The sequence below is a fragment of the Schistocerca piceifrons genome, chromosome 1 (genome assembly GCF_021461385.2).
Source record: "Schistocerca piceifrons isolate TAMUIC-IGC-003096 chromosome 1, iqSchPice1.1, whole genome shotgun sequence".
NCBI classification, from domain to species: domain Eukaryota; kingdom Metazoa; phylum Arthropoda; class Insecta; order Orthoptera; family Acrididae; genus Schistocerca; species Schistocerca piceifrons.
The window spans coordinates 524,940,776-524,962,967 of NC_060138.1; the positions used below are offsets into that span (position 1 = coordinate 524,940,776).

Sequence of the window (22,192 nt, forward strand, 5' to 3'; positions counted from 1 at the left end):
TTCCTCTTTGTACTTGTAAAGATTTTCATGTGTTTTAAACCTATTGTTATGAGAATTCGAACCTCTTGCACCCTTTCATAGTATCAAACACTTTTTCTAGGTCGACAAACCCTATGAAAGTGTTTTTTCTTTTTTTTCAAGCCTATCTTTCATTACCAAGCACTCTTAATGAGTCCAAACCGGGACTCAAATGCGGATTTCCCGTTTATTGTGAGCAGTACCCTTACCATTTTGGCAAGGGGCTTTTTACTGTATGAGTACCAAACTTTGTAGTATTAATGCCCAGTGTATGGGGTGCCTGATTTCTGTGCATCACAGTGCTACCGCCCTGTCCAAATATGGCCATCAGGTGCCATGACCAGTTATCATGGTACATAGTCTCACACAGCTGACTAGTCACAGTGCACTTGTTGACTTGTCAACATGAGCTTGGACAAAAGGAGCAGAGCATGACTGGTGAAGATCTATTATCAAATCAACAGAATGCTGCAGCTGCACTTCAGAGAATATCCCCAGCTGAAAGGATTACAGAAGGGTCCTCTTTCTCCACCTGCTGTGTGGAGTATGATGAAGAAGTTCGAATCAACTGGACAACAGGGGGTCGCTCCAGGAAGAGGTTGATGAGTAGTTGCACTAAAGGGTTGATGAAAAGTTGCTATGGCAGATAATGTTGCTTGCAGTTTCCGATTGTCAGGCGGTGCGCATTCTGTGTCACAACAGTTGAATATCCTGTGGTCCACTGTATGGAAGGTGCTTCAAATCATTCTCAAATGGTCTCCCTACAAGGTCCATATCATACAGCAGCTTGCACCACAGGATGCACAACAATGTGTTGACTTCACCCTTCACTTTGTCACAAGGATTGAAGTTGATGAAGGCTGGTCCTGGACCATCCTATGGACAGATGAAACTAATTTTTCTATGATGGATGAGATGAACACACGGAATTGCTGAGTGCGGGATCTAAACCTCCAGTCACTGTGCATGAAGTTCCTCTGTATGGTGAATGTGTCACCATATGGTGTGGCTTCACGGCTACATTCATCATTGGCCCATTCTTTTTTTAACAGATTGGCACTCAAGGACCAAAGATGTGCTATGTGACCAGCCAGCGTTACTGCAATATGCTTTTCCAGCATGTCGTACTCACCCTACAGAAGAGAGACACATTGAACTCAACAATTTTCATGCAAGATGCAGCCCCACCACACAGAGAAGCTCACCTGTTTCTCTGAACACATTTGGAAACTATTGAATTATTAGCTGATCATTTCCAAATGCTTGGCCAGCATGATCATCTGACCTCACTCCCTGTGATCTATGTTTGTGGGGCTACCTGAAGGGTAGTGTTTAGCAGGGGAACATTCACACATGTGCTGATCTGAAGCACAGTATGTCAAGAGAGGAAGTCAGCATACCTATGGGCATGCTTCATTCTGCTGTGCAGAATGCAACCCTGCACTTTCAGATTCTTCTGGACACTGATGGGCACCATATTAAGCCCCTTTTGCAGCAGTAATGGTACCAGTATGTAATGGTATGATGTACCACAACAGCACATTAATAGTGTTTCAATTAAACTGATTCTGCATTATTTCTCTTCCCCGTGTCCTTGGCATTAACGCTGCCAAGTTTGGTACTTGAATGGTAATTAGTTTCCGTGTTATAACATGTTAAATAGGGAAAGGCATGCCCGAAGGACTTTGCATTACAATATTGCAGTGCCTTTGTCATTCCAAATTATATTTCCTTTTAGCATTCTTCACATTTTTCCTGTGTCCATTTTGCTTTGGCTCCCTTGTAGTCCCTGTTGATCTCACTCCTACGTGATTTATGTTACTGTGTTCCTGTCTTTTCCTCAAAATTTTTATATTTCTTTCTTTCACCAGTCAATTGCAGTATTTCTTCTGTTCGCCATGATTTCTTCACACTTACCTTTCTTGCAACTACATTTGTCTGTAGTGTTCTGATATGCCCTATGATTATAAGATTTTCATCTTCCCTAATGTATTGAGCTACCTGTTCAGTGCCCCCCCCCTCTCTCTCTCTCTCCCCCTCCCCCTCCCTCTCCCCCCTTCCCACCCCCCACCCCCACCCCCCACCCCACCCCACCCATCTCTCTCTTCATCTTCCATCTTTTGCTTATAAAGTTGACATGTATACTGTTGTTGGTGTTAGTACACTGTTGATTCTGACAGGAACCAGAAACTAGGCTTAAGAAATTTTCATAGCATTTGTTGGCCTAGAAAAACTGTACAATAAGGTAAAATGATGCAAGAATGAGAACTGACTCATTGCCCTATCTTCCTATTCATTACAAATCCTACTCCCCTAACACCATTATCATTTGCTATTGATATTACCCTATATTCATCGGCCCAGAAGTTCTTATCTTTTTTCCATTTCACTTCACTCACTCTTAATACATCTAGAATGGCCCTTTGCATTTTCCTTTTCAGATTTTCTAGCTTCCTTGTCACATTCATATTTCTGACATTACACGCACTAATTCTTGAATGTTACTCTTCCATTCAATTTTACTGGTAGTCTACCCCCCCCCCCCCCCTTTCCCCATCTGGAGACCCTAATGAGTGGTTGATCCAGATTTTGCCAATGGAGAGAGCACCGTGATGCTTTTTCAGTTACAGGCCACACTTCCTATGGATACACATAATCTGTCCTTAATTCAGTGGTTCCTTTGAAAGGGCACGGCCGATTTCCTTCCCAATCCTTCCCTAACCCGAGCTTGCGCTCCGTCTCTAATGACCTCGTTGTCGACGGGACGTTAAACACTAATCTCCTCCTCCTCCTCCTCCCTTAATTCAGTGGTTTCCGTTTCCTTCTGCAGCTGTTGATCATTGCTGATTATTCTGACTTTACGGGCAGTTTCTCACTTAAGGACACAAGGATGCCTTGAACTTCTCTCTGCTTGTCAATCATTTTGACAAGGCCAGTGACAGAATGAGCGTGAGTCTGTACACCAAAAATCTTTAGTTGCCATTGCTGATAATTTGTATTCAAAACCTAAGCAATGACTGGGATTAAATCTGGGACCTAGGACATTTGATCAGTAATCAAAGATGCTATCCCAAGAACACAGTGTCCAGTTTCTTATAGACAGAGAATTCCAACACGTGGGTCATGCCCTTGAATCATCCACACCCATATTTCAGGACAGCACTTATGATAGTGACATTCTCCATATAAACAGTCACAGGCTCGTTAATGTTGAACAGAGAAATACAGTGAGATGACCATGGCAGAAAGCTGGAAGGTGACAAAGAATGTAGCTGTAAATACTGTCAACATTCCAGAACCAAACATGAGAAATAAGACTACCAAACACTCTGCTGGGTACACAAGTGGTTATTTCCTGTGCAACTCCCATGGCTGCTGTCATTGTTATGAGGTATACTATGACGTCAATGATAAGCCAGTTGAATGATGAACTCTCAGCCCCAAGTAGATGTTTTTATCCCTCATGTAACTTGGCATCAATCTTTAAATGGTTTTGCAACCACTTAATAAGTGCTGACTCTATTGCAAAATCAGATAAAATTTGGGCATGAATACATGCAAATACAGAATTATCACTCTTGCATATAATAAAACAGCCAGAATAATCATTTCTTGGCACATGTTGGGAAATATCCCAACTAGTGATCCCAAAATGAGACAGGAGACAGTGACATCTTAAGAAAAGATGAAGTCAAGGACCTCACAATACATAAGACTTTGCAACCAATATGCTACAAATTATCTTTGGTAAAGCAGAAGAAAGAGTTCTTTCTGACCAACTCGTAGGCAGCTGAGTGGGTTTTCGAAAGGGAAGCCAAAAGATGATACAATTAACAAAGCAGTGAGTCTCTTATCAGCATCAAAGGAGGGTTGAGGTTATGGGAGCCCTTACTGGGCATAATGATATATATTTAACAATCCCTCATAGTTATTGCTCTCTGTGAGACCAAAAAATACAAAAATTCTAAATTTTTTGTAGAATACAAATCAAAGTAGTGAAAATGCTCATAATATGAAGGCATTATCATTATTATTATTATTATTATTATTATTATTAAGTAACAATTATTAATGCATAGGATTTCATTTTCATAACATTTTATACCTAGCAAATTAATTCCTATTTTAAACAAGCATTTTTTCTCTTGCAGATGACATACGTGGTTTTGAGGATGCCATATGGCCTTTGCTGGTTGATTTAGCATTACTTTATTTGTTTGTTCTGCAACATTCTGTAATGGCAGAACCATATGTAAAAGATTTTTTTGTGTCTCATGGTGCTTCAGTGATCCAGCGAAGCATTTATGTTCTTCTGTCATCTGTGGTTCTGCAGGTAAGTTTTAGCATAGTATTTCGTGTAAAGAAGAGTTTGAGTGGTTTGGTCATGTAAGCTATGTCATTTGACATTCTTACTTAGACAGTGTTTTTTAAATCTGTAATGAAAGGTGTACCCAGAATGATACTACAATCAAATAAAGCTAGAAGAATGTGATACATACAGGTACAGAAAATCTCATGAACTAAAGCTTCAACAACCAGAAACTTTATGTTGTATAAAATTGTAAAGGGTTGGACAAAATTAAATCATTAAAAACTTTAAATTTGAAAGTCATTCAGGACTGCAGATTGAGAAAAAGTCAGCAGGTCACGATAAAAAGTAATCATCTGTGGCATGCTAGCAACAGACTGCAGTTGCTGCTGTTTTGTGTTGAATCCATTCTTATCACTCTTGTCTCTTCATATTGGCATTATACATTATTTCCCCTTATGATACCTTGCTTTTAAATACCAATAACATTTAATCTGATGTAAATGAAAAGTATCCCAATAACAAAATGAAAATTAGAGGTACAATACAACACATGAAAGACCGTAACTAGAATAAGAAGCAGGATTCATAGACAAATAAAATACTAACGGTGTTCAGTGTCAAGTCATTGGATCTTGGGATTTATATTTCAAGAGCAAAAGAATAAGCAAGGAGAAGTGTAATAGTGCAGAACAGTTGTGCAAGTAGCAGAAAGAAAAGGAACTATAGATGTGGTTGTAGCAGTTTGCTGTAAGAGTTGTTTATAACAGAAAAATTTTTGGCAATAGTTTAAAACCTAAAGTACTAGTAATGACTTGTAGGCAGCCCATAAACCAAAGGTTAGATCCAGTGAAGTATAAGTAGCAGAAGGGATAGAAAATAAATAAATAAAAATGTACTATTAGAGATGGTAAAAATAGTTCTTTTACAATACATCTAGCGCAAATTAAATTTTGCAGTATTGAAGTCAAATATTTTGTGGACCACCAAATTATAAAATAGTTTTTCATTTGGTGACTATAACGCAAGATCTTTGACTTTTTTTGTTATTTTTGTTTTACTCAAAAATTGCAGGTCCCCAGTGTCATCATGCAGTAGAGATATTTTTGTATTTTAAAGGTTAATGAAGGAGAAAGATACTTCCTTTTGAAAAAAACTGCAGTTATAAACTCTGTTTTATTTAGAAAATTTATTTACCTACATTTGTTATATTTCCTCTGTTGTACAACTGCCAACTGATGCTCATAAATTCTAACATTGAATCCTTTCATATATCACAAAATCTGTAACCCAACCCTCCGCATTAGGGAACCAAAATGGGGGAATTTGATAAACCTGTTATTTTACATTGCTATTGTTTTGTGTCCTACCACTGCTAACCTTAGCAGCCTAACACTAACTATATATGGAATAGCACTGTAATAGTTGTTACATTGTGAATGTCATGTTGTGGTGGCAGTCTTTTTGTTTGAAAATGAGTGGTGAAGTAGTTACAGGACCAAAATGGTTGATACATGTGACTGCGGAAGAGGGCTCTGCTCCACATAGAGAAGACATTGTGTTACTTCTTCATTTGTAGGTGCTTGGTTCAAAACACTATCAAATGTAGTTCCACTACTGTGTTTGGAAGATGGATCATTTACCTTCTACATTGCTCCTTTCTCCAGAGCTGTCCCTGTGGTGTGCAGTTTGCACCCTCCATTCCCTGCATTCCCTTCCCTTATCAACAAAAGTATTACAAATAGTTTCCTGAAACAAAGTGCTCACTAAAAGCCTACAAACTACTCATTGGTAATATGTAAATACTTTAGGGTTATAGGAGACCGCTCACTGAAGAGCAGCTGCATTTAGTTGCCGACAGGCACACAAAAAAAAGAAAGAAAATTTGCTAACTTTAAGATTTATCCTTTAATGAGCTGGAGTAAAACACACAAGCGCGCGCGCGCGCGCACACACACACACACACACACACACACACACACACACACACACACACACATACAAGTGTATGACGCTACGTGGTGTCAGCTAGACTGACAGTGCCAATGCTGTTTTGCAGTGGGTGGACTGGTTGTGGTAGAGGAAGTTTCAGGTGGGTTGATTAGAGGGAAAGGGAAGTGGGAGGCAGGGAGAGGGACTGGGTGTGAGTGGCTCACAGCTTGGAGGGAAGTGGCTAGTTGCTGGCTAGGAATGTTGAAGGCAGGGGAGCAGGTATGTAAGCTGAAACAATTGTATCAGCTGATGGGAAGAGGCACACTCTGGAGGCGACATGGGAACATGAATGGGGGGGGGGGGGGGGGACAGGAAGAAGGGTAGACTGTTGGGTGGATTACCTGAGACTGAGGCCAGGATGATTACAGGAGCAGAGGATGTGTTGTAAGAATAACCACTATGTGCACGGTTAGGAGAGATTGGTAGTAGAGGGAAGGATTCAGAAGACTCAGGTTGTGAAGCAGCCATTGAAATTTAGCCTTTTCTGTTCAGTTGCATGTTGTGCCACCAAGTGGTCAGCTTTGTTCTTGACAACATTTTGGTTGTGGCCATTCACCATGGTACCATGGTGGACAGCTGGTCAGTAGTGACACCAACATAAAACACTGCCTTCACAAGTGTCCCAGCATCTGATTGATTAGGATAAGCCTGTGACAGGACTGGAGTAGGAAGTGCTGGGTGAGTGTTGGGCAGGGCTTACACTTTGGTCTACCACATGGGTAGGATCCCTGTGGCAAGGGAGTGGGAGTGGCATACAGATGGATTAGTATGTCATGTAGGTTGGGTGGGTGACATAACGCCACTTTAGGAGGGGTAGGAATGATCTTGAGTAGGTCACCCTCATTTCAGGGCAAGATGAGAAGTAATTAAAGCCATGGTTAAGTTGTTTCAGTGCAGGGTTTTTTTTTGGGGGGGGGGGGGGGGGGGGTGAGGATGAGGCATGGATAATATGTTTGTGGACGAGGTTCAAGGGTATTACCTGTTTGTGAAGGCCTCCAGGACACTGGACAAGGGAGTTCTTGCCCCTACAGACATGTCGTCCACAGTTGGCTGGGCTGTACAGTCTGAGGGACTTGCTGTGGAAGGGATGGCTGCTGTCAAAATGCAAGTACTATTAGCGCTTAGTGGGTTTAATGTGGACAGAGGTGTGGATGGAGCCATCAGAGAGTTGGAGATCAACGTCCAGGCAGGTGGGGCATTGGGTAGAGGAGGACCAGGTAAAATGAATGGTAGAAAAGATTTTGGTGTTGTGAAGGAATGTGGATAGGGTGTCTTAGCTCTCAGTCCTGATCCCGAAAATATCATCAGTGAACCTGAACCAGACTAGGGGTTGGGAGTTTTGGGAGGATAGGAAGGTTTCCTCTAGGTGGCCCATAAACCGGTTGGCTTGGAGGGTGCCAAAATTTGTTTGTAGACCTTCCCTTCAAAGGAAAACTAATTGTGAGTCAGGATATTGCTGGTAAGCTGTATAAGGAAAGAAGTGTTGGGTTTGAATGTGGACATATGTTGGCATCAACAGCAGTGAGTAGGGGTCTAGGAGGTAAAGGGGTGGGGATGGTGGAAAGTCAGCGAAGGAAGTGGTTAGTACCTTTGATGTGGGATGATAGGTTTCAGGCAGTTGGTTGGAGGTGATGGTCCTGAAGAGCAGAAATTCTTTCAGTGGGAGCACAGTAACCAGCTATATTGGGGCATCCAAGATTGTTGGGTTTGTGGATTTTGGAGAGCTGGTAAAAGGTGGGTGTGCAGGGTGTTGTTGGGGTGAGCAATGGTTTGCGGGAAAGAAGCTGGCAACTGGTAGTGTCCCAACAGATTCAGATCAGGTGAGACTGGTTTGGTGGCAAAGACAATGTGAATTCACTGTCATGCTCTTAAAATCATTGTACTGTGATTCTGACTTTCTGACAGACATGTATCCTGCTGGAAGACTCTATCACTGACATGAGACACACAAGGTAAGGAAGAGATGCGGGTGGTCCACAGTAATGTTCACTTAGTCCAGTTACCATGATGTTGTTGATTACTTCCATGGGTCCTACAGAAGCCCAGGTGAGTGACACCCACTGCTTCCACTACCCTGCTTTCATGGTGTGATGTATGTTTTTGAGCAGACAATTACTTGGATGAAAGCATATCCAGGTGCAACCATCAGCCTGGTTTAGTAAGAAATTTGACTGTCTGACCAGGTGACACATTTCCTCTGATCCACAGTCAATTGTCATTGATCTAGTGCTTATTGGAATCATAACTGACATTGTTGGATTAACATGGGAACACACAGGGATCTTCTGCTGTAAAGCCCCATGTTGAACAGTGTGCACTGAACCTTATGCTTACTCCCACTTGAGCAAGGTACTCTCTCTTTCTGTAGATGCTCATAACAGTAGCACACAAACAGCTGACAAAGTTCGTCGTTTCAGAGATGCATGTCTGAGGCAATCAGCACCATGTCAAAGTCACTTCTACATCTAAATTTACATCTCTGTACATACTTCACAAGTCTCTGTATAGTGTGTGGCGGAGGGTAACTTGTACCACTACTAGTCAGTAATCTGTCTGCAACTTGTGGACTAATGTTTAGCATTGTTGCCTCTGGATCACGGAGTCCCAGGTTTGATTCCCGTCTGGGTCAGGTATTTTCTCTGCCTGGGGACTGGATGTTTGTGTTGTCCTGATTATTCAATCATCATTCAGGAATATGGCATGACTGGACCATTAAAAGATTGGGAATTTGTAAGGGTGCTGATAACCATGCCATTGGGAGCTCCACAAACCAAAATAATCACCATCATTGTCATTTCCTTTCCTGTTCCACTTGCAAATAGAGTGAGTTTAAAATTACTTTCTGTATGTCTCCGTATGATCCCTAATTTTCATTGGTGACAGTAGAATTGTTCTGCAGCCATCTTAAAATGCCAGTTCTCTAAAATATTCTCAGTAGTGTTCCATGAAAAGAATTTTCTGTACATGGATCATGAAGCACCTCCATAATATTCACATGCTGATCAAACCTACGAGTAACAAATCTAACAGTTGGCTGCAGAATTGATTTGATGTCTTCCTTTAATCCAACTGGTGGTGATCCCAAACACTTGAGCAGTGCTCAAGAATGGGCCCCACTAGTGCTCCATATTGGTCTCCTTTACAGATGAACCACACTTTCCTAAAATTCTTCCAATGAACTGAAGTCAGCTGTTCGCCTTCCATAATTCAGTCCTTACAAGCTCATGCCATTTCATGTCACTTTGCAACATTGTCCCTGGATGTTTAATTGAAATCTGCATTACATACATTTTTCTACATTTAGGCCAAGCTATCATTCTTTACAACAACCAGAAATTCAGCCGAAGTCATTTTGTATCCTTTTAAAATCTCTCAACACCACCACCTTCCCATATGCCACAGCATCATCAGCAAACAGTCACAGATTACTGCTCACCCTGTCTGTAAGAGCATTTATGTACATAGAGAATAAGAGTGGTTCTATCACACTTCCCTGAGGCACACCTGATGATATCCTTGTCTCTCATGAACATCCACTGTCAGGGAGGACAATGTACTGGATCTGTTACTTAAGAAGTCTTCAAGCCACTCACTTGTATGGGAACCTGTTCTGTATGTCCATACCTTCGTTAACAGTTGGAAGTTGGGCACCTTGTCAGATGTTGTTCCCATCTAAAATGAGAATATCAGTGTGTCATTTTATTCATTGTTATGCAATCTTATTTCTTCAGTTCAGCTTGTGTATTTCCTCATTTTTCCTCCTCTCTAGCACTTCCTTTAATTACTCTCTGTAACCCATTACTCAGTTTCTCCATTGCTTCAGAATCAGCTTCCAACTTCTCCAACATACCCTATTCATTACACTTCCTATCACATTAAACCCAAGATGAGAACAACATTCTTCATTACTCTGATGTTTGTATATCACTTTTTAAGTTATTTAAATTATCCCATACTTTCACTCACAGTAGCTTTAAATTTTCGTTCATCTTGAGTTGTAATTTATTATTTGACTTTCAAATTTTGTGTTTTAAATCTTTGCAAATCCATGTTAATTCAGTCTGCAACAGATCAAAGTGGTGACGCAGTCTCTCGTATTGCAGTTCTTCTCTTTGTGTGTTGACCCTACTCGTTGTGAGATTTCTTTGCATTCCGCTGTAACTTCTTCATACATTCTGTCATTTGCTCAGAAAGCAGCTTAAATATCTACATACTTCCAAGTTTCAGAGATACAGATTTTTTTCACTTATCACACATAAACAATTTTAAAGTAGTTCTACACCTGGATAAGAATAACAAAGTGACTGATAGCTTGTTGTTTACAAAACAGCTACAATAGCAACAACCCGTCTGTTCACTATTCTCATAATACTCTGCTGCTGTAGGTGCCAATTGCCACACACTGTTGTAGACACCAGTTGCGGCCAGTAACACGACAGTTTTGATCATTTTCCTCATTTCATTGTGCAGTGTATTTGTTTTAGATGGTAAAATGTCCCAAAGCAGTTACAAAAATACACAGAAAAGTAATGACTGTTACCACCCTGCTAATAAAAACTCAGCAGTGCACACACATAGCGTGTGAGTGCATGAGGAACATAAATGTCCAGCTGTTGCTGCCACTATATTGTGTGTGCATACAGATGGGAACTAACATCATCCTCCTCATGCTTGCCTGGCAATCATAAGCAATATAAACTTTCTTCATAAGTATTTCATATTAGCTGTTATTTAAAAGTACACAATTAGCAACCCTCAAAATGAGAATTACTTACTGTGTGAATTTCATACCTTATTTAGTTGTAGAGCGATGTTTTCCTTGGCCTTTAGGGTATAAAGTTTGTTAAAAATTGCTATTAATGAGAAATTCTTGTCATTAGTGACAAATACAACTACTAAATAGGCTTGTGGATGCTTTAAAAATTTCAAAACATCATCCTACATGAGAATTCAACAGCAGTTATAAATTGATGTGCTGTCTGTTTCACCTGAAATCCAAATAAAAGACTCTCAAAGTTGAGTTGTTCTGCTGCAGATTTAAATCACCAAATCTGAGTGCACTTGTTAATTGTAACAAAGTTGAATTACACATAATGAGTTCAGAAGTCAGCAATGAGCAGTGCTTTTGAAAAGGAAGACAGACTATCATTCAGTGAAAGAGCACTCATCATGCCATAAAGGAAAGCGACTGTCACTATTTTCTTGTTTATTATGATTTTGGACACTTTTTAACTCCTAAAATTCTGTCTTTACAGATAAGTGTTTAATGGCAGAAATGAGTTCTCGCTACTGCAAACAGTGGGCTGTCAAAGTTAGAAAAGAATGATCTTGAAGAAAGTTTTGTAATCAGATGTATTGCATAAGCACTTTTACTTACTTGGCTGGCAATGATAACAAATGTTGAATAGTTAATTCAGCAAACAAAGTCCGTGGGATTTTGGGTCTTCATAAACCCACAGTGTGTGTTTTGGTAGTAAGGGAACTGTTATAGTTAACCTGTGTTTAGTTTTATTCAATCATAAAATATTTTTTGACTTTCAGGTTGTTTTCCAGTATTGGCAGTATGTCCCATGGCTAACGCTTTGGCACATTGATACTACACAGAGCAGTATAAAACTGTGGTGTTTTGCAGTGATTCACTGCTGTGCTTGGATAATGACGTATGCAGGAGTGATTAACATGGATGTGCTGGATCTGTTGGGAGTGAAGCAGGTAAGATACTAACTACATATTGTGGACAGAAAGGAAAAGAATTACAAGGGTAGAGGCAGATAAAAGTTTAAGTATGATAAGTTGAAGGTATTGGTGTAAGAGATGATATAATGTGCAACTATTAAATATTACAATGTTGACATATAAGACCAGCATATTAAAAATAACTGACAGTGACAACCATTAGAATCTGTGTCCTTAGTGCTTAAAGTTGTTTTCTTGACTGTTGTATTTGATGTAGCAGCTTTTTTCATCATATCTTGTTGAGAAATTCATCCATCTTGAAAGTACTCTGTAATTACATGACATAGCTCCTTTCATGTGTGCTGTTGTTTTGTACACAGCATCCCTCCCTCAAGCCGTCACAAGCCAAGGACCTTGCTGCCATGGAATGATTTGCATACATTGATGATACATATAGCTGTTCTGTAGGTGCAACTATGTTGAAGGGCTCTATGTGGAGAGGCCAGGCTATAATATGGTTCCTGAAGAAGGGCAGCAGCAGCCTTCTCAGCAGTTGCAGGGCAACAGTGTGGATAAGTAACTGGTCTGGCCTTGTAGCATTAGACAATATGGTCTTGCTATGTTGACCATGTGAGTGGCTTAAAGCAAGGGGAAACACAGCCAATATATTTTATGAGAACAAGCCACTTTATTGTATAATGATAATGGCATCCTCTTGGGTGAAGTATTCCACAGATAAAATAGCCTCCCATTTGGATCTCTTGGTGGAGACTACTCAGGAGGATATTGTCATCAGGAAAAACAAAACACATTCTACAGATTGAGCACCGTAATCAAATAGGTAGGTTAGATAATGACTACCGGTGATACTGCAGGTCCTACAGAGAAGGCAAAGGACTTGGAAGATCAGTTGAACCTCTTGAAAAAAGGTTGTAGGACAAATATCAGCTAAGGTAAAATGAGGTTAATGTAACGTGGTGGAATCAAATTGTGCGATACTGAGGGAATTAAATCAGGAAATGAGACACTAAAAGTATTAGATGAATTTTGCTCCTTGGACAGCAAAATAACAGATTGTGGCCAAAGTAGAGATGGCATAAAATGTTGACTGAAAATATCAAGAAAAGCTTTTATGAAAAAGAGAAATTTGTTGACAACAAATGTAATTCTCTTCTAGAATACACAGAGAGCTTTTTATGCTACATCTGGTCGCTCAAAGAGCTGTTTTACCATCCCCCCCTCGCCTTCCTCCCCACCCCTTTAACAGTAAGATAGTGTGGAAATGAATAAAACATTTGCTTTTTTTTTGCAGAATGCCCAGCAGTAAGCTATTATCATCACTATATATTTGTCTAAAATTTCCCTTTCCTTACAGTTATATATTATCCATAGCCAAATTTTCATGGAGCTACATTTCATACGCTTCACATTTTTTTGAGCTGTTACTGTTGCCTTTACACCGTATGGTGCTTATGTTTGTTTTACAGAGTGCTTTGTTTACCCTTCAGACGCTTAATAGTTCCTCACTTTTGATAAGTGTTGAATAAGATTATTCTGGAACATTCTCAAAAAAGTGTAATATGGGCACTAGAAGATCACATGTGCCATAAGTTACTGGGCATAGTGTTAAACTTGGAGCCCTATGCTATTGTCCAAGTTTTCTGTCTAGTGTTTTGCATCACCCAGTCTGAATACAGAGTGGCATGACTGCAGCATTGTATGTCTGCTCATTATCCAACATAGTAATCAGGTAAAGTGATGCAGAGCTTAAGACATTGCATTAGCCCTGTATTCAAGCACAGCAGGATGCAAATCACTATTCAGTGACTTTCTGTTGTATCCCAACATCATGTAAGGTCTCCTTTGTCACGTTCTTGCTCATGTCCCATTCTTGCCCTCATCCACCATCGTTAGTGTTCCATTTCTAATGACTCTGAAATCTAATCAAAGATGCAATAAAGTAAGTTAAAATGCAGTTATGAGGCCAAGGTGAAAAGTACTCAGCCTTGTTCAGAAATGACACTGATGTCAGTAAAGCTTTACTGCATTGAAAAACCAGCCAAAGTTACAAATTTCACTTTTTTTTTATTTATTCAATGACTAGATTCGGGGTGGGACCCATTTTCAAATCATCATAACAGATAGTCAAAATGCTATTTCTCAAATTACAAAAATATACAAGTATTATGAAGTGCAAGTGGAGGGTTACAAAGCATGTGGGCAGCTGTAACTATTTGTTTGTATATATTTTTTGACATGGTTTTTGCATGTTTGTAAATACCATTTTGACTACCTGTTACAATGATGTGAAAATGGGTCCCGGCCCAAAACTAGTCATTGAGTTAATAAAATAAGTGAAATTTGCAACTTTGCTTGATTTTTTTTTTTCATACTGATTAACATAGGTTGCTGACCTGCAATTATTCCAAAATGCTGGAAGTAGTAAAACTATTTTTTTATGTTGTTTGACATTGTCCAATAATATAAGTCAAGTGTCAACTTGATGTGAAGTACTATTTTATTTACATGGCTTCCCAAAAGCAGTCATTTTGTACATATGCATGTATTTTATCCAGATGGATAAACTGAAGCAACCGGTCGTGGCGTGTTTGTCACTGTTAGTAGTAGTTTATCCTGTAGGGAAGTAGAAGTGGATAGTTCCTGTGAATTATTATGGGTGGAGGTTACACTCAACAACCGAGCTAGGTTAATAATTAGCTCCTTTTACCGACCTCCCGACTCAGCAGCATTAGTGGCAGAACAACTGAGAGAAAATCGGGAATACATTTCACATAAATTTTCTCAGCGTGTTATAGTCTTAGGTGGAGATTTCAATTTACTAGATATAGACTGGGACACTCAGATGTTTAGGACGGGTGGTAGGGACAGAGCATCGAGTGACATTATACTGAGTGCACTATCCGAAAATTACCTTGAGCAATTAAACAGAGAACCGACTTGTGGAGATAACATCTTGGACCTACTGATAACAAACAGACCCGAACTTTTCGACTCTGTAAGTGCAGAACAGGGAATCAGTGATCCTAAGGCCGTTGCAGCATCCCTGAATATGGAAGTTAATAGGAATATAAAAAAAGGGAGGAAGGTTTATCTGTTTAGCAAGAGTAATAGAAGGCAGATTTCAGACTACCTAACAGATCAAAACGAACATTTCTGTTCCGACACTGACGATGTTGAGTGTATATGGAAAAAGCTCAAGGCAATCGTAAAATGCGTTTTAGACAGGTACGTGCCGAGTAAAACTGTGAGGGACGGGAAAAACCCACCGTGGTTCAACAACAAAGTTAGGAAACTACTGCAAAAGCAAAGAGAGCTTCACTGCAAGTTTAAATGCAGCTAAAACCTCTCAGACAAACAGAAGCTAAACGATGTCAAAGTTAGCGTAAGGAGGGCTATGCGCGAAACGTTCAGTGAATTCGAAAGTAAAATTCTATGTACCGACTTGACAGAAAATCCTAGGAAGTTCTGGTCTTACGTTAAATCAGTAAGTGGTTCGAAACAGCATATCCAGACACTCGGGGATGGTGAAGACATTGAAACAGAGGATGACACGTGTAAAGCTGAAATACTAAACACCTTTTTCCAAAGCTGTTTCACAGAGGAAGACTGCACTGCAGTTCCTTCTCTAAATCCTCACACAAACGAAAAAATGGCTGACATCGAAATAAGTGTCCAAGGAATAGCAAAGCAACTGGAATCACTCAACAGAGGAAAGTCCACTGGACCTGACGGGATACCAATTCGATTCTACACATAGTACGCGAAAGATCTTGCCTCCTTCTAACACCCAAATGATTGGAAAAGAGCACAGGTAGTCCCAGTCTTCAAGAAGGGTCGTCGAGCAGATGCACAAAACTATAGATCTATATCTCTGACGTCCATCTGTTGTAGAATTTTAGAACATGTTTTTTGCTCACGTATCATGTCGTTTCTGGAAACCCAGAATCTAATCTGTAGGAATCAGCATGGATTCCGGAAACAGCGATCGTGTGAGACCCAACTTGCTTTATTTGTTCATGAGACCCAGAAAATATTAGATACAGGCTCCTAGGTAGATGCTATTTTCCTTGACTTCCGGAAGGCATTCGATACAGTTCCGCACTGTCGCCTGATAAACAAAGTAAGAGCCTACGGAATATGTCTCAGCTGTGTGGCTGGATTGAAGAGTTTTTAGCAAACAGAACACAGCATGTTGTTCTCAATGGAGAGACGTCTACAGACGTTAAAGTAACCTCTGGCGTGCCACAGGGGAGTGTTATGGGACCATTGCTTTTCACAGTATATATAAATGACCTAGTAGATAGTGTTGGAAGTTCCATGCAGCTCTTCGCAGATGATGCTGTAGTATACAGAGAAGTTGCAGCATTAGAAAATTGTCACGCAATGCAGGAAGATCTGCAGCGGATAGGCACTTGGTGCAGGGAGTGGCAACTGACCCTTAACATAGACAAATGTAACGTATTGCGAATACATAGAAAGATGGATCCTTTATTGTATGATTATATGATAGCAGAACAAACACTGGTAGCAGTTACTTCTGTAAAATATCTGGGAGTATGCGTGCGGAACGATTTGAAGTGGAATGATCATATAAAATTAATTGTTGGTAAGGCGGGTACCAGGTTGAGATTCATTGGGAGAGTCCTTAGAAAATGTAGTCCATCAACAAAGGAGTTGGCTTACAAAACACTCGTTTGATCTATACTTGAGTATTGCTCATCAGTGTGGGATCCATACCAGGTCGGGTTGACGAAGGAGATAGAGAAGATCCAAAGAAGAGCGGCGCATTTCGTCACAGGGTTATTTGGTAAGCATGATAGCGTTATGGAGATGTTTAGCAAACTCCAGTGGCAAACTCTGCAGGAGAGGCGCTCTGCATCGCGGTGTAGCTTGCTTTCCAGGTTTCGAGAGGGTGCATTTCTGAATGAGGTATCGAATATATTGCTTCCCCCTACTTATACCTCCCGAGTAGATCACGAATGTAAAATTAGAGAGATTCGAGTGCGCACGGAGGCTTTCTGGCAGTCGTTCTTCCCGCGAACCATGCACTACTGGAACCAGAAAGGGAGGTAATGACAGTGGCCCGTAAAGTGCTCTCCGCCACACACCATTGGGTGGCTTGCGGAGTATAAATGTAGATGTAGATGTAGAATTTGGCAAAAAATAACATCGAAATTGGCATAAAAAGTAGCACCAAAATTAGAAAAAAGATTGGAAAAAAATAAGACCAGATTTGAAAAAAATAACATGGAAAAGGAAAAAGTAACATAGAAATTGGCAAAACAAAATAATAATGAAATCGGCAAAAAATAATTTGTCAACAAAATAGCACTGATTTCGACAAAGAATATCCGGGTGTCTTGGCAACTGATTCCGGCGATGGGATGTGTGCTGACACATGTGTACGCATGCTGCGCCGCTGTGTGTATTGTTCGGCAGAATAAAAGTCAATATCAAACTTGTCTGCATATCTCTGTATGCCCTGGCATGATTCACTGTCCCCTCCTCTCTCTCTCTCTCTCTCTCTCTCTCTCTCTCTCTCTCTCTCTCTCTCTCTCTCCCCCCCCCCCTCCCCCCTCCCCCCTTCTCCCTCTCCCTCTCCCTCTCCCTCTCCCTCTCCCTCTCCCTCTCCCTCTCCCTCCTCCTCATCCTGGTGTGATATGCCCCCTGAGGCTGGGGTGTTGTAACAGTCTACATCTTCATCTACAAAAATACTCTGCAAATCACTGTGAGGTGCATGACAGGGTATGTCCCATTGTACCAGTTATTAGGGCTCTTCCCTGTTCCATTCACATACGAAGCATGGGAAGAATGATTGTTTGAATGCTTCTGTGTATGCAGTAATTATTATAGTGTTATCCTCATGATCCATAGTGTGTTGTAGTATATCACTAGAGTAATCATTTAAAGCCAGTTTTTGAAACTTTACTTTTTCAGGATAGTTTACATCTATCTTCAGAAGTCTTCCAGTTCAGTTCCTTCAGGACCTCTGTGACACTCCCATGGATTAAACAAACCTGTGGTCATTCATACTGCCCTTCTCTGTATATATTCAATATCCTCTTTTAGCCCTATCTGGTATGTGTACCACATGCTTGAGCAGTATTCTAGTACTGGTCATGCAAGTAATTTGTAAGAAATCTCTTCTGCAGATTGATTGCACTTCCCTAGTATTCTACCAATAAACTGAAGTCTATCACCTACTTTACCCACAACTGAACCTATGTGCTCATTCCATTTCATATCAGTACAAAGTGTTACACCCAGGTATTTGTATGAGTTGGCCAATTCCAATAGTGACTCATTGATATTATAGGATACCACAGTTTTTCATTATGTGAAGTGCAGAATTTTACATTTCTGAACATTTAGAACAAGTTGCAAGCCTCTGCACTGAATTGAAATCTCATCAAGTTGTGACTGAATATTTATGCACCTTTTCTCAGATAGCACTTCAGTATAGATAACTGCATCATCTGCAAAAAGCTTGATTTTAATATTGATATTGTCTGCAAGGTCATTAATATACAACAGGAACAGTGAGAGTCCCAACACTCTTACCGGGGGTGCAACCAGCGTTACTTCTACATCTGATGATGACTCTCCATCCAAGATAACATGCTGTGTCCTCCATACCAAAAAGTCCTCAGTCCAGTCACAAATTTCCCTTGATACCCCATATGATCATACTTTTGACAGTAAGCATTGGTGTGGTACTGAGTCAAATCATTTTCAGAAACCAAGAAACACTGCATCTCTCATTCTGTTCATTTGTGCTCAGAATATGTTCAAAGATTCTATAATAAATCAATGTCAAGGATATTGGACAGTGGTTTTGTGGATCGCTTCTACTAGCCTTCTTGTAAATGGGTGTGACCTGTGCCTTTTTCCAAGAACTGAGCATGGTTATTTGTTCAAGGTACCTACAGTAGCTTATAGTTAGAAAAGGGGCTAACTCAGCTCCAAATTCAGTATGGAATTTGACAGGGATTCCTTCAGGCCCTGGAGTTTTGTTTAATTTTAATGGTTGCAGCTGTTTTTCAGCACCACTGACACTAATGGTTATTTCATTCATCTTTTCAGTGGTATGAGGTTTAAATTGGGGCAATTCTCCTGGGTTTTCCTTTGTAAAGGAACATTTGAAAATGGAGTTAAGCATTTCAGCTTTTGCTTTGCTACCCTCAATTTCAGTTGCTGTCTTATTCGCTAGGGACTGTTCTTTGGATTTTGTGAAATGTCATTTGACAATATTTTGCTATGGTATTTATTGAAGGCACCATGCATAGATCTCTTGACAGTCAAACACTACATTCAGCATCTCTCTACCCATAGCCCTACACTTTCTTACACCTGTTATGCAGTAATCTCTGTTTCTTCAGAAGTTTCTTTACAGTCAGTGAGTATATAGCATGGAGGTTCCCTCCCATTATGAACTGTCTACTGGGTACATATCTAACCATTGTGTAGTCAACTATTCTTTTAAACTTGAGCCAGAGTTCTTCTACATACCCCTGATCTGTGCTGAAAGTTCCACGTTTCTCATTGAGGTATGACACTCCTGATTTTTTATCTAGTTTACTGAACATATATATCTTTCTGCTTATTGTAGTTGTTCAAATGGTTCAAATGGCTCTGAGCACTATGGGACTAAATATCTGAGGTCAGCAGTCCCCTAGGACTTAGAACTACTTAAACCTAACTAACCTAAGGACATCACACACATCCATGCCCGAGGCAGGATTCAAACCTGCGACCGTAGCGATTCTAGTTGTCCTTTGTACTTTGGTAATCATTGTTGCCACAATCACATCACGCTCGCTGATACAAGTTTCGATGTGGACATCCTCGAAGATGTCAGGTCTGTTTGTTGCCTCGTGAGTGGGGCTCCTAACTATCTGTTCTGGGTGTTTTTCAGAGAAGGCATTTAGTAAAGTTCCAAAAGATGTCTTATCATGCCCACCACTAAAAAAAACTGTAATTTTACCAATTAGTTGTTGGGTGAATAAAGTCTCTGCCAATGATTACATTATGACTCGAACTTATATACAGTGAACTGGGGTTTTCTCTAGAGTTTTTGGTTACATCAGGAGATGAGTCTGGTGGGTGATAGACGAATCCAGCTATCATTTTATGCCCACCCTTGATAATGAGTCTTGCCCAAACAATCCCACATGCAGCTTCAATTTTTATCTTGGTGGATCTGAGTTTCTTGTCTACTGCCACAAATACACAACCTCCATTTCCCATTTGCCTATACTTCTGGTACATACTTACATTTTCCCCAAAATCTCACTGCTACCAATTTCAAGTTTCAACCAACTTTCTGTACCTAGTATTATGTGAGATTCACTGCTTTTCATGAGTACTTCAAACTCTGGTACTTTGTTGCAAATGCTTTGGCAGTTTACCATTAGGATTTTTCTACTTTCATGTGTGAGATGCATTTCCTTTGATCTCACACAGATACTTCTGGATTTCCTGCAGATATTATTATCTGGATTGGGTGGAGAATTGACAAGTCTAAGAAGCCTTGTGCGCACCTCACACACAGTCAGCTACCTGAGTAGGAGCCTCTGATGTGTTGTGCACACCTTGCCTATTTTCTACAGTTCTCGACCCTATGGCGCAGGTCCAGGAAGTCGCAGCCTAGCTTGCCATAGAACTGTCAATGTCTCTGGTCCAATCCTTCCACTCAACTCAGAACCATAGGGCCATGACCAATTCTGGGGACAGTGCTGCAAATTGTGAGCTTTGTTGAAACTCCGTGTGCAAGGCTAGTCTTCTCAGCTTTCTCTGCCAATCGCTGTAATGATCCAAGAATGACCTCAGAACCCAGATGACAGACATCATATGTTCCAACATGTGCCACAATCTGCAGTTGGTCGCACCCTGTCCCCTCATTAGGTGCCATAATAGCCTCTTCAATATGTTGAATGAAGCCCCCAGGCATACACACTGCATGCACATGGTGTCCTCTCCTGTCCCTTGCAGCCTTCTCTCTAAGAAGTACCATCATTTGCCATATGTTTGAACTACCGACAATTTAATAGATTGGTACTCTTTTGTGTTTGCCTCCTCCTGACACCTGTTTTCCCCAAAACAGGTGAAGTGAGTCCCACCAGCTCAGTTTCAGTGAAAGGCAGCACCTCGAACTTGTTCGTTAGGGGAATTGGTACAACACCCTGAGTCCTCCCTGGTCCTCCACCATTCTGTACAGGATTCCTAGATCTACCATTGTCATGCCGCTTGCAGTCAAGTGGTTGGGTAATGATAGATCCTGTACTTTCTGCAGAGGAGACAGGATCTTAGGAGAGAATAGTACTTGAGGTACCTCTGGTACAGGTATGATAGGTACACAACACTCGGGATCTCTTCCAACACACCGATTCACAGCAGCCACTAATTGTTTGACAGTAGTCAGGGCAATTTCCAGCTGCTTACAATTGTCAACCAACTCATCCCCTGTTTGAGAAGAGCACAATGGTGCTGCATTTTGGCTGGTGCAATGTGTTACAGGACAGTGAACAAATAACTTCAAATTACACCTGCTGATTATCTTTTAGTCTGTTGAGCTAAAAATTGGCTAATTCCGTATATTAATTGAAGCAGAATACTGTTAAGGCAACACAAAAACCTGTGGTAAAAATTAGTAGTATCCTAAAACATTTTGATGTTAAGCATAGTTGTTAGCAAACTCGAAAACAGAGTTAATTTATGATAAATGCGGGTAATATGTAGGACTCCTCCTCTTTAAGGGAAAACTAAATGTAACAGTTAGAAAATCTGCTACAGTAACTAAATCACAAATGCCAATTTGTTGAAAATTGCTCATAGATTACACAAAGGACAATGGTAGCTTCCGAAAATTCTCAAAAATGTGTGTTATTTGCACTGATATACAGTGAAATTCAGGGGTGATGTATAATTTGGCTAAACTGTGAAACACAAACACTGATTTGATACGAATTAAATTACTTATCCAAAGCACTCATACTGCTAATTTATTAAAATGTAGTTTTGCAAGTGTCCAAAAATTCTGAAACTAACATATTTCTCACGTAATTGTACAATGAAATTAGAGAAATATGGTTTTGAACAAGGATAGGCCTACTGTCCTGAAAAATTTAAAACAGCACAATTTAGTTTAAACCTACAATTGACGATAACAGTACTAGT

The 22,192-nt window shown here is 40.3% G+C and overlaps 1 protein-coding gene across 1 annotated transcript in view; it reads left to right on the plus strand.

Annotated features, from left to right (window-relative positions):
- LOC124798272 (nurim homolog) overlaps positions 1–22,192 on the plus strand; it is a 61,013-nt gene that overhangs the window by 3,988 nt on the left and 34,833 nt on the right. The window contains exons 2-3 of the mRNA XM_047261598.1: positions 4,170–4,351; positions 11,861–12,031. Coding sequence (XP_047117554.1) covers positions 4,170–4,351; positions 11,861–12,031 — 353 coding nt within the window. The remainder of the gene's footprint in view (positions 1–4,169; positions 4,352–11,860; positions 12,032–22,192) is intronic.